Source organism: Beta vulgaris, chromosome 7, assembly GCF_026745355.1.
Source record: "Beta vulgaris subsp. vulgaris cultivar EL10 chromosome 7, EL10.2, whole genome shotgun sequence".
Taxonomy (NCBI): Eukaryota; Viridiplantae; Streptophyta; class Magnoliopsida; order Caryophyllales; family Amaranthaceae; genus Beta; species Beta vulgaris.
This window is the reverse complement of record NC_079208.1, coordinates 12,715,474-12,728,184: the sequence shown is the minus strand read 5'-3', so window position 1 is coordinate 12,728,184 and position 12,711 is coordinate 12,715,474. Positions and strand designations below refer to the sequence as shown.

The 12,711-nt window shown below is 34.4% G+C and overlaps 1 protein-coding gene across 9 annotated transcripts; it reads left to right on the top strand.

Moving 5' to 3' along the window:
• Nucleotides 1-1,838: 1,838 nt before the first annotated feature.
• Nucleotides 1,839-11,190, top strand: LOC104884313 (ribonuclease MRP protein subunit POP4). Of its 9 annotated transcripts, none has more exons than XM_010668950.3 (9): nucleotides 1,839-1,999; nucleotides 2,368-2,624; nucleotides 3,417-3,490; nucleotides 3,587-3,849; nucleotides 6,202-6,270; nucleotides 6,391-6,449; nucleotides 8,563-8,664; nucleotides 10,222-10,336; nucleotides 10,439-11,190. In XM_010668950.3, exons 2-8 carry the CDS (start codon nucleotides 2,405-2,407, stop codon nucleotides 10,320-10,322), a joined length of 888 nt encoding a protein of 295 aa, XP_010667252.1. In that variant the 5' UTR covers nucleotides 1,839-1,999; nucleotides 2,368-2,404; the 3' UTR covers nucleotides 10,323-10,336; nucleotides 10,439-11,190. The 9 variants fall into 9 exon arrangements, with proteins under 9 accessions (XP_010667252.1, XP_010667248.1, XP_010667245.1 ...); XM_010668946.3 differs by having other exon boundaries at nucleotides 3,411-3,490; nucleotides 10,444-11,190; XM_010668943.3 differs by having other exon boundaries at nucleotides 3,411-3,490.
• Nucleotides 11,191-12,711: the final 1,521 nt, after the last annotated feature.

Sequence of the window (12,711 nt, the reverse complement as noted above, 5' to 3'; positions counted from 1 at the left end):
TGAAGGGAAACCAACTTGTACAAAGCTTTGGGATACATCTAATCAACTATATCACTCTTATAGACTTTAGTTTCTTTGTGTTATATGGAGTCGATATTGATTTGGATCAATGACATGATTCCTGTGAAAACAATATATCGTCCAAGCAACACTTATACATTAATTTACATTGTGAAAATTAGGGAGAAATGAATATCAGGTACACTAGTAGTTCCATATTACTATATGGGCATACTTTATAAAGACATGTATATTTTCCAAAAACAGCTGAAAGTAATACATTCATGAACAAAAAAGTAAATAAATTCACATTCCAAATTATGAAAAATCAAGAAACCTTTTCATTCTTGAAACCAAGCAAGACGATATGCCTGTTAGTTCGATCCACCCTTTTTTAAGATCATAAGACACTAATCGTAAGCCATACTCACATATCACATGTTTTACTATCTTTGTAATTTTAGCAACTATCAAATGCTTTGTCAAAAAGTTGTGAAAATGCCAAAACCTACCTCGTAATTTGAAAATTCTAAGAACTAAGAATTCTAGCAATGATAACAGATATAATAAGCAGCAGCAGGTAACTATGAGGACTTGGATACTAGTCATATCAAAATGATGATAAGATTGGATTAGAAGTAAGGAAAATTCGCAAGCCATTAATTATGAAGTAGAAGAACACTTTAATGTTCATGGTGGATTTCAAAAGAGAAATGGAGGGGATGAATGGAAGCGTGGAACTTTCGAAGTAAGTATTGAAACTAACATGATTAATTAATAAATTTATGGAAACATAAATCAATAAAAAACATTACATCAGATGGTGAATCACTTGGGAATTCTTACATGAGGTCAGCGTTCGAATCTAGACTTCAGCACATTTTTTTTCCAATAATGTCACACTTGATATAGTTGGGTAATACACACGTGGCAAATCCTGGTGGTAGGAGGAGGACGCCACGTGGCGCATCGACGGTGTCACGCACACTTTTTAATATATTTGTATAGATACTTAGTATTAAACTATTAGTTATAATACAAATAAAAAAGTTTATTCAATTATAACTATTCACCATTAGTATATGTTAAATTAACCGAAAATCATAAATTTGGTGAAAGTTAGGATATATCAATGTGAGAGAAAATATAGTGGGGTATGATAAATAATGGGAGAGAGAATTTGATGACTCCAATAGTTAGTCTAACCATTAGAAGTAAGAAAATAAAGGTTTTTGAGTAAATTGGATATGAGTGATGTGGAGGAGAGAGAAATTAACATATAATGGTATGGGTTTGGAATGAGGAATGAGACCAAGGTGGTATATGTTTGGAACTTGATACCTCATACCATGTGTTTGATTTTATTTGATAACTAGTTATTAGGCCCGAGCTATGCCCCGGGTAAGAAAAATTTCATTTATTAATATTGTACTTTGATATGATAGCACTAAATACAAATTGGTCTAGTGGTTAAAACTTTAGTACATGAACTTGAGGTCACGGGATCAAAACCTATACTATGCAATTTCTAATTTTTTTTATTGTACATGGATTACATGAACCAAAACTCCTTAGGGAGAGCGCCACGTGGCACCGTTCCTGGTTTACGCACGCCTTTTAATATATTAGTATAGATATAATTTTTTCTTCTACTTGATACCTTGAGGTATTGGTATGAGCCAGACCCACATCCCTTGGCTTTCTAAATCCCATATTTTATGGGTTTGAGGTATTGGTTTTAAATTTATTAATTTTGTAAACAAACACTAGGTATGAGTTTTGCTCATTCTAAACCCATACCTCATACCAGAATCATATGAACCAAACGCCCACTTCCATTGAACATGCTGTTAGAGAGAAAAAACAAGATAAGGGAACGACAAACAAGGAGCGGGAATTCCTTCCTCATTTTTTCAGTCCTAAACTTGATATCTGTTCGGCGCCTGATTCCGGCGACGACCAAATTTTCCGGCGATTACCAATCTCCCCCTCTTCAGAGGTAAGTCTACTTTCTCATTTTTTTGTAAAAAAAAATAGAAATTACAAAAAAAAAAACAACTATTTACTTCAATCGCTCAATTTTTTTATCAGATGAATCGAAATTAAGTTTCTCCATTCAAAAAATCTAAACCTAAATTGACCGATCAAATGACATTTCTTCTGAATTAATTTTTTAATCTTCCGTCATCAATTTCAGTTTTCGAAGCATAAAAATTGACAGTACTACTTTTCAGTTAATTTTCTGTATTTTAACTCTTAAAATAATTAGGGTTTGCTTCAAATTTTGTATGCAGTAGGTGAAGAGTAGACTCAACAATGATATTTGATTATTAAGAAGAATAGGGTTTGGTTCAATTTTGTATGCAGTAGTTGAAGATTAAACTCAACAATCATATTTGATATAATGGAAACCAAGACAGTTGCTGATGATCAAAAGAAGCGGGCTTTGGAGGCGTTGGAACGCAGGTTTGCATTCGCCAAAGCCGAGTCTCAGCGCCAACAAGGAAGGCAGAAGAGAAGGCGTGACAACTCTAATTTAAAGCCTGCACCTGCTCCCACTTCTTCTGCTGGACCATCAGTTGAGGCATCACCTGCTTTTGGGCGGAATACTTCGTCCACGAAAGGTGTTCTTTAAGTCTCTGCGTCTATCTGTGTGATGTGGGAGTCGCATCTAACACCCTGTATTGGTAACAAATGCTCTTGCAATTGGTACCGAGAAAATAAATATCATGAGCCTTTTTTTATCTGTCTTAATTAACTGAGAATGAATAGGTCAGTGAATGAGCTCAAAGTGTCATATGAGCTGGTATGAAATCCTTTTACTAAAACTATATAAGTGGTCTAGAAACTGTATATGATCATCTAGTTGCTCCTGTAAAATTTTACTATACATGGAGAGAAAGTTTCATTTCGTCAAGTAGGATATAGATAAACCTTTAGTTTCAGTTCATGGATCTAATAGGTGTTTTTGTAATTGTATCGTGGTAATCAGGGAATCAGGCACCCCATTCGATGTTTTGCCACTGTACGTTTTCATTGATCTATATCGCATTACAAAATCTGGGTAATTGATCCATAAATTGAAATTGAGAAGTGACACAAAGTTTTATGTTTGCCAAAAGAAGGCTAGGTGGCTTTTTGTTGAGTAAATTTGAATTTTTTTTCTACAAGTTGCTATCTATCTGTTGGTATCTGTTTGTTTTGGACTTATTGTGCCATGGATGGTGCGCATTAACTGTTAGTCTTCAGCATTATTCGAACCGCTTCTTGGTGCCCATGCTCGCCTAGATAGTGATTTCATGCCTTATGTTGCTTATGCTATTGGATGTTTTGATGGAATTCACATGTACATGATGTGGAAGCACGCACTGCATATTCTTCTGGTAAAAAATGGAATTTTCTGATTATAGTTGCAGACTTGGAATCAGACGGTCTTACATACTCGTCTATATGTCAGCCTGTGCACAAAAACCTACTGACTGCTGTTGAGGTCAGTGCTTATTGCATTCTTCAGAATAAAGTTGCTTGCATTAGTTCTATACTTTTATGCCTAACGTATACGACTTGTCTTTCTTGATATGTCCAGACATCTAATGAAGATAAGAGCGCAGTGGATAAAATTTTGCATGAGCTCCTTCAGAAGGGTGATTCAGCTCAGAAGTACATTCAGGGATCTAGGAGCATAAAGATGGAGAATTGGATTTTACTTGATAAGTTTGTTCAGGCGAATAAGCCATCTGTTGCTCGCTTGCGAGCATTGCAAGCAAACTCCAAACGCTCTAAGAAGCATATGTCCATGAAACAGCTTAAGAAATGTGGATTATTAAATCTGCCTCAGAAACTAAGAAAGTAAGTTTGTGTTTTCGGTGCATGGTGAAAATTTCAGCTTTCCAGTGGCAGTTCTGTATGCTCCTAGAAATCTGTTATTGTAATTTGCAAATGTCTGGCAAATTCTTTCATACATCTACATGTACAACAAACATTACAGTATGTACCAACATTCTCAATAGACCATTGCAGAACCTTAAAAAGACCAGTTCCTTCTTCCCCTGGACTCTCTTAAGATTTTCTGGTGCAAAAGCAAACCGAGAGAAAGAATAGGTTTTATGGAATATTTTTTATAATTAGTAATGGTTGAAGATTCATGTTCTATGATTTTTTTTCCAGAGATTCTCTTAAGATACATTGGGATCTTACAAGTTAATAGTGCTAACTAGTACTCTGTTCATCCCTGATTGAGCTGTCATTTTTGATTGGATGTCATAGAATCGAGTTAAAATACCACAGCTATTCTTTACTATTTAAATTTTTGCTTCTTTATCATATGAATGCAGTCTTTCTTCAAATTTTATTTATATGCTTATCATATGGGGTTATGTAAAAAAATTCAAACTTAATGTAATCTATTTAAAAGTGGCGTATTAAATTAAATTAAGAGTGTTGCCTAACATTAGGAACAAATATAGGATCTTTTATTGGTAATTTGAAACAATTTGCCTTCCTATGAGTTTTTCATTTGAGGAGTTTAGCTTATCTAACAGGATTGGAAGTCTGTAATAAGAGGTGCTATGATTTTTACTCAGCAGATGAGATGGTTGTACTTGTTAGTAAAGTTGAGTTCCTTTTCCTTTTCTTATTATTATTTGTTTTGTGGACAGATGGAGTTATTAGAGTTGAAGTTTTTATGAGTGTGATGAATTGACATCACTAGGACAGATTAGAGAAGAAGACTAAGAAGTAAAATGGACTTGATTGATAGTTTTCTTGGAAAAAAACAGTAAAATAAGATGATAATTACAAGCTTTCGAGAGGCTTGTTCTCTCCCATTGAACTCTTAAAAGTTCACCCTAAACAACTACTCAATATTCAACATGCTTTTCCCTTTCTCATTTCCCTTATATATAGAGTATTCCCCTTAATAACCTACCTAGATTATTACCCAAGCTACTAATCAAGATAATACCTAAATTACCCTCCCCCTAAGATTAGTTCATTACAATGAGATTCATGCTTCAATTATTTCTTACCCCTTTTGTAATCATCAGTTATTCTGCTCTCTTTTCTTCTTGTAGTGCCTCTCTCCTCTGCACTGCATTCACTCTCCTCTGCACTGCATTTTAGTTATCATGATGCTGCATGCTGACTTGCAATTTGGAAAATTGATACCGGGAACGTGTCCCGAAACGTGGTACGTGGTCTAGGAGTCCATCTGGTTTACTCTAAAGGCTGTGTTCCTCGTTCCCGTTTCCATACCACGTTCCGGAACGTTCTGCGTTCTATGTAACAATGATTTGGAAAGCACGTTTTAAAATTTTATGAAGTTTCATTTTTTTTATATTAACAGTTTGAGCGAGATGTCATTCACAGTGTGTGCAATATTTTGACTGCTTTGGTGATATAATGATTATTTTGGTCGCAATTAACTGATAAGTTTGAAATTTTGGTCTCTTCCCTACCTCAGTCTCGCACTGGGTTATCGACTCTATTTCCTGTACCATTGGGTGAATTTTTGTGTTTAAAAGCTTGATGTTATTGTGCCTGGCCCTCCTTATACACAGGGGTGACACCTTCTTGTTCCCCTTATATGGAAGTTTATATAGAAAAAGGCTTATGTTTTTGATAAAGCAGAATATGTAGGCTGATTGATTTAGCTGTCTCACCAATATATATGTAGGCTGATTGATTTAGCCGTCTCACCAATATATGATTTCTCCTTGTTTATGGTAAACATATTGTTCTTCAATCATCTCAATATGCTCCATGTGCTATGATTCTTTGTACAGCTTGCCTTCTGAAGTCTTTAGGTATATGTCCAGTTCTTAGCATTGTGAATATGTGCCCTGGCTGGTGTTGCTGCTTAAGTGTTACTCCCTTCATCCTGTATCAGTTGTGTTCCTGTCCATTTTTGGTTTGTCTGTGGAAACCTACTTCTCTTTGCTTAGAATAATTATATTAGCTTTTGTTTCCTTCCCACTATTGTTATTGGCTATAACTTGAAATTTATAAGTGGGTTGTTGTTTGTGACGTTGTGACTCTTTTTGCCTGTTTCAGTTTCTGTTACATCTGGACTAATTTATAGTATTTGCCTTGGGACAGTGTCTGATCTCTCCACTCTCTCTTCCCCTAGTCGTTTTGAAAGTTCATCCTTTGTCAGTAAGACAGTAACGATGTTTAAGTTTTTTACTTTATTTTTGTTCCTAGATTTGAGCTCTTTCTGCCAATGCATGATATGTGGAAAGACTATGTGATGCAACTTCTAAAAAATTCCGGGTAAGAGCTGCTGTCCCTTGTCGAATTGTTTTATTTTTGTTTTGATGTCTATGCATCGGGATCTTATCTTTCTAGGGTCATTTGAGTTGCATGTTCATATGATCTGTTTCATGCTTGTAGGAAAAATCATGTGGCCCAGTCTCTTCTAGTTGCAGATCTCCATGGTGCTATTCTTCGAGGTAATGTAGTTTTTACTTTCATTTAACATAATGTAATGATTTAAGTTGAAAATTTTAGCCAATGAAGCCAAAGTTTGTTTGAAACTCTGTTTGAAACTAAAACAGACTGGGGTATAAAGTTCACCAGGCTTTTTTTGGGGGGTTTTGTGCGTGTGTGCGTGTGTGTGTGTGTGTGTGGTGGGGGTTGGGGGGGGGGGGGTTGAAATAAATTTCATTCCGAAAATTATGTGTAGGAGAGCTGAATACACCAGACTTAAGACCAAGGCTCAATATCACTGCACATTTTGTAGGGTAAAATTAAAATGTCTCCCAACAACTTATAGGACTTTTTGTTTGCTATGCTACTCAATCATATATCAGTACTCTTTTAGTTTCTGTAGAACCTTGATTTATATATCAGTTGGAAATTTATAAGTGGGTTGTTGTAGTACTCAGTCATATATCAGTTGGAAGATTGCATTGGATTCTCAAGCTGCTAATTCCTGGTTTAGGAAGCCTCTACAATCCTCTGCCATGGCATAACCCTCCAGCCTTTATCTCTTTCATCTCTTCTTCAACCTCTATAATCGATTCCTATAGAATATCTTTTACCTTTTCTTCTCCCTTCTTTTTTGTATTTTTCATTTTTTCCCTTTTTCCGGACATTGCTAGCTATGGTTAAACACATTATAAAGAAATGGACTCTATCTCTCTTCCCTTTATTCTCCCTCTTTTACCTATTGATCGTGAAAGAATGCTACTGCCTACATAATGCATGTGCAATAGTGATTTTTCACTCTCTTTAATTTTTTAACTTTGTTGGACGACTTTCTCTAGTTTTATTTAGTCAGAACCTGCAAAACTCAGAATCGGAGTAGTTTAGGAAAACCAGAATGTGAATGGCAGAATCAAACTACTTTGTTTGTGTCTTTGCAATGAACTAATATAAGGGAGAGGGGTATTTTAGTAAATATCTTTATGTTGATTGTAGCTTGAAGAAGAAGATAGTTAAGGAGATAGTTTGTTACGCTAGAAGCTTTTTATGTAGAGCATAATAGGGAGAGAGAAAATATGTGGAATATTGTTGAGAATATTGGTGAGCTTTTAAGAGTTCATTTGGGAGAGAATCAAGCCTCTTGAAAGCTTGAATATCATTTACGATCGCTGTTTTTACAGTTTATCAATTAAATATTCTTCTTCTTCCATTATTGTTGCCAACTTGCCATTAATAGTGTCCAAGTTATGTTAGTTAATAACAGTCTTAAGAGGTCTTTCTCATCAGATAAATCAAGACCCCAATGACGAAGGGCTTCCGCTCATTACTAACGCAACAAGATCCAAAGTATAGCATGCAATAATTTTAACATAACATAAATCAAATGATGAGTTTCTACCCAACATGAACCAAAGCCTTGTTTTGATCCTTTGTTTAGACATGGTGCCAAATTTCTAAGATTGCCTAATATAAGAATTGAGGCCATTACGTAACAGACTGTCGGACACTATGTGGCTTGATGTTATGTCTTAATGTGCAAGGTCTATATCATGGAATTATGTCATCATCTTTTGAATGTTTTGTTTCCTTTGTGCATCACAAGTAGGGTCATATATAATTATCTGGTTACATGCTAATGGAACATGCAAACATTCACTCAACGTTTAGCTTTTATACCTAATAGAGTAAGTTTGATGATTAATTCCTTTTAGTATCACAATACAAAGGATGTCTCTGATGATTCAATTACATTTTTATGTAAAAAAACATTTAAATTATAAAACACCCGTGTAATACTCACATAAAATGGTATTTTGGCTTAGAATCACTTGTTTTGTACTTCGGGGTTGAATAATTCAATTTTTCACTTAAGGAAACTAGACTTTGATATGCTTCTTTGACTCTATAATTGTCATTGCATTTGCAACTGTGACTACAATTCTGCTTTGTGCTATATATAATGACAAGTAGAATTGCTTGCAAGATGTTGGAGGAGATAAGCACCTGTCTACAGGAGCAATCTAGAGTTTGCTATTTCACCAGTAGAGTTTGATGAGAAATTTATGCCAAGGGTGATCGTTTCGCTATGACTATTTTTTTTTTTCTCGCTAAAGCATTGTTATCCTCTTTATCTTGCAGTGATTGAATGCAAAATTGATTCTTTTATCGGGGTGGTCGGCATCATGATCCGTGAAACAGCTGAGACATTTGGAATAATTACTCAAGAAAATAACTTCCGAGGTAAATACTTCAATGCATCGTTTTTCTTGTAAAATCTTCTTTCTCTGCAATAAACTTGATATCAGAAGTTGACTACTCTCTTTGCTTATAAGCCCTCAAAGAATTTTTTTTGATCTAGTCTTGCCATAATTTAAAGAAACATGAAGAAAGGCGTTGTTCTCGTGCCATAGCTAGTTTTGGTATATCCTTTTTTTTTTTGTAGGAAGTTAGTAATCTTACAAGGGCACATAAAACTTTAGAGTTGAGGGGTAATGGTTGAAAAAAAAATTGGCTTGAAAATTTGAAAAGCTTTTTTCACAGCTTTTCCTGGCCAAGGCAATGAAAAAGAGCCATTATAAGTGCATATGATTTCTGTATAACATTTGGACTGGCTGAATCTCCTGTGGCAGAAGCTCAAATGCAACCCTTATCCCTGTAAGCTGATTGGTTAAGACGCTTCAGTTGTCAAGGAAAAATGGGTTATGATACCTCAGGCATTAGAATCCTCAATGTTTCATCCCCTAATCCAAAACAGGTGTTCTCTACTCGAAGGAAGTGAATGAAAGATTGGATTTACACGACTTGCTTATACACAAACAAGTACAATGTACTTATGGAATAGAAGTAGGCCCACAATACTAAACAGTACTCAGTTATCCCATCAGAAATATGTGACCTGAACTTGAATTGTACCCAAAGTCACATGACCTGTTTGAACCATATCGAGCCGGTCTGAATATTACTATGACTAATGTTGTTTTAATTATAATAATATGCCAACTTAATCATGATGCAAATATGATCTGTCCAATTTTGAAACAGAATCATATGACTCATCAGATTATATCTGAACCAATTGGACGTGTGAAATGAACCTGATTTGAACAATACGTTTTCCACCCAAGTAGATGCAGCCTGTAAGTCTGTAAGGTTGGAAGTGAAAGTCATGGCAAATAGGAATTACGGGGTCCATTCATAGATATGTTTACTTGACTGGAATCCAGTCAGACTGGATATATGCAGTGCTTAGGCATGACATCCTATTATGTTTATTACTATATGCCTATAAGTATTCAATCGTCATGTCCGCATAAAAAATCATAATTAATTAGAGTATGGTGAAGGCTATGTCACGTGTGCTATGATTCTATGTGTCACCATATTGTCTGGAAAATTTCACATTCTTGTTTGATTTCTTCTGTGGTCTCTACCTTTTCTTGATTCTAATTTCATTGCCTTTTTGTGATCAATTGCTCATTAGCCTGAAAATCTATAAAAAGTGGAGACACTGTCAAATTTGGATTTGTTTGTTCTAATTGCTGTCTGCATGTGTATTTGTAATATTCTGTGTCATGTTTTATTCGTGGCAGTTGCATATATGTAAATGTCTTCTCTATCTTTAATTGTGTTGATTTTGGAATTCTCTTCTCTGTGAATGTGTATTATAAATGAATAGCTGCAAGTGTCATGTCTCCTTTCTCTCTAGATCTTCAGTGATTAGTCTCATCTTCTATGTGCATTCACATTTTTTACTTTTTGGGAGTTTTAAGCATCTAATCTTCACTTTGCACTCTACAGTTGTTCCCAAAAGGAATTCTGTCTTTGTCTTTCAAGCTGATTGCTGGAGAATCACACTGCACGGTGATAAATGCACTTCGAGGAAGTTGGATATATCTTAGAGGCATCAGCAAATGTGAGGTTTTTTTTCTATGCTTTATTTGGTTTGATACATTCATGTTATACCTGCTTCATTTTTCTTGCAATGCAGCTTAATATGGGATATGGTACTACTCAGTGCAGAATGGTATTGTAATTATCGCCAATGGAATGAATATAAGCTGACTTCAAGCTCTAGCCAAGTTTGTCGTGGCAAAAAGTTGACAAATAATCAAATCTGAGGTGCAACTTTGTTGCTGATGCATATCGCTTGCCAGGTGTGCTTGCAGATATGGTATCTTCTCCTCTGGGTTGTACTGAGAACACAATTTGATTTCTAGAATTTGGGTCAAATGAGAAAATGACTGATCGATGTTGGAAACTGGAATATTTGGTGGGATCTGCATCAAATAATGTCTTTCTTTGCATTCTTGAAGTATGCTTTTACCCTTCAATTGAGGGGTTTGTGGGAGGTGCAATGTGATACTCATACCTGGTGGCAGTAACAGTGAGAATGTGACATCCTCTTATGAAAAGGTTCTTAGTTAGCTAGTAAGCTCCTTGTTAAAGAGATTATCTTTAGAGTTTCTTGTAGATGTTGTGAGCTTGAAAGGCATTTATTAATTTCTTAAGCTTAGCATTTGTTGTAGAGTGTTGAAGGCTTGTTTCTTCACTCTGATTTGTACTTCCTTTTTTTTGGTAGTCAATAAAAATTTTGAATTGCCAAAAAAAAAAAAAGGTTCTGTCAGGTATCAATGTGGACTGGCTTCAAGATTTTGTTGTTTTGCCTTCATCTTGGTTAGTTCAAAATCTTTACCATCAGTCTGAAATCCTTGTAATGCAAAGGTAGTTTGTAATTCAAAGTAGTGAAAATCTTTTTCTTTGAATCCACTGAATCTTTGCTAAATTTACGACATAAACACTCCGCTCCACTTTCTCCCATTTACATTAGGTGCAGATGACATAAAAGCAGAAAAATCGTGTCAATGTACACTACTATAATACACGAATTAGAATTTTAGGAAAGGATGATCGCGGTACGTCCATTGATTTTCTTCCTTGTTTTCAAAAAATCTTCTCATTGATTTTGCATATTATGAAAATAGTTGGTAACATAATCAAACTTTTATAAAAGAAACTTTATCCGTCACACCTTCGACTTTTCATTTCTAATTTATTCTTTGAAAAATAAGGAGGTTTCGTTTGTTTATCAATTCACACAAACTCATGCTTCAATTAGCTTCATGAAACATAAATTACATTAATAAAATTAATATGATTTTAGAACTGGAAAGGTGATTCGTGTTCCTTTTACATTGACAATGAAGGAATATAAACCCAAAATTTGGTAAAAAATTATAACCCATTTCATTTACATGGTTTATAATAATAACATTTTAAAGGTTGTTCAGTATTACCCCTTCATAGTGGGTATCCACGAATTTTTGGTTGTGGATGAAGTAGAACATCAATTAAAAAACTTACATATCTAATGTAATTCAATATTAAATCCAATGTATCATCCAACCAATTTTCTCTTTGACATGTACTTTAGTTGAAAAAAAGGTGTTAAGTGAGGCGGATAAGAGTTTTGGAGGATTCTAGAAGAAGAAATATAGGAGTGACTATCCCACAAGTTGTTTAATTTACTTTTCATCTTTAAATCCCTTTTTATCACCCAAAAAGGCTTTCTTAGATGAAAGGTTTTTGATGATTTTTTGTAAATTTTCTCAAGTTAGCTATTAAAATAGAAAAGATTAAACCCTTTATTTTACAAAGGCCCTATTTGGTAATTAGCGGATATCTGTTAGATGTTAGCTGATTTTATTAGCTGATAGCTAATTTATTAGCTTATTTGACTAGCTGATTATATTAGCTATTTGTATAAATATGTTTGGTTGATAATTGATAGCTAGTTGTTAATTGATTGTGTAAAATTACCAATAAGGACATTGACTTAATATGTTAGATTTAGAAATATCTAGGTAAGGGTAGTAACTTTAGAGAACTTTAGGACGTAAATGTAATTTTTTCTTTCATTCTCAAACCTCTAATATTAAAAAGCTCCTCCTCCATCTTTTTCAAAAAGAGCTTTTTGATCCTAAAAAGCTATTTAAACCTCTCTTTACCAAACACCCAAATTAGAGGATCGACTACTCAAAACCTCTAATATGACCTCAACCTCTAATTTTACCCCAAATCTCTCTTTACCAAACAAGGAAAAACTATAAAAACTAGAATAGATGATTATCAATTTACCAGTAAAATATTGAATACGAAACATCAATAAAATAAACATCCTTCAAAAAAAATAGAATAAACATTAATTAATGAACAATTATAGTACAAGTTGTGATCTTTCTAGTAAGAAAATTACCTTTTTTTAAAAGACAAATTAGTTATAAGGATCGA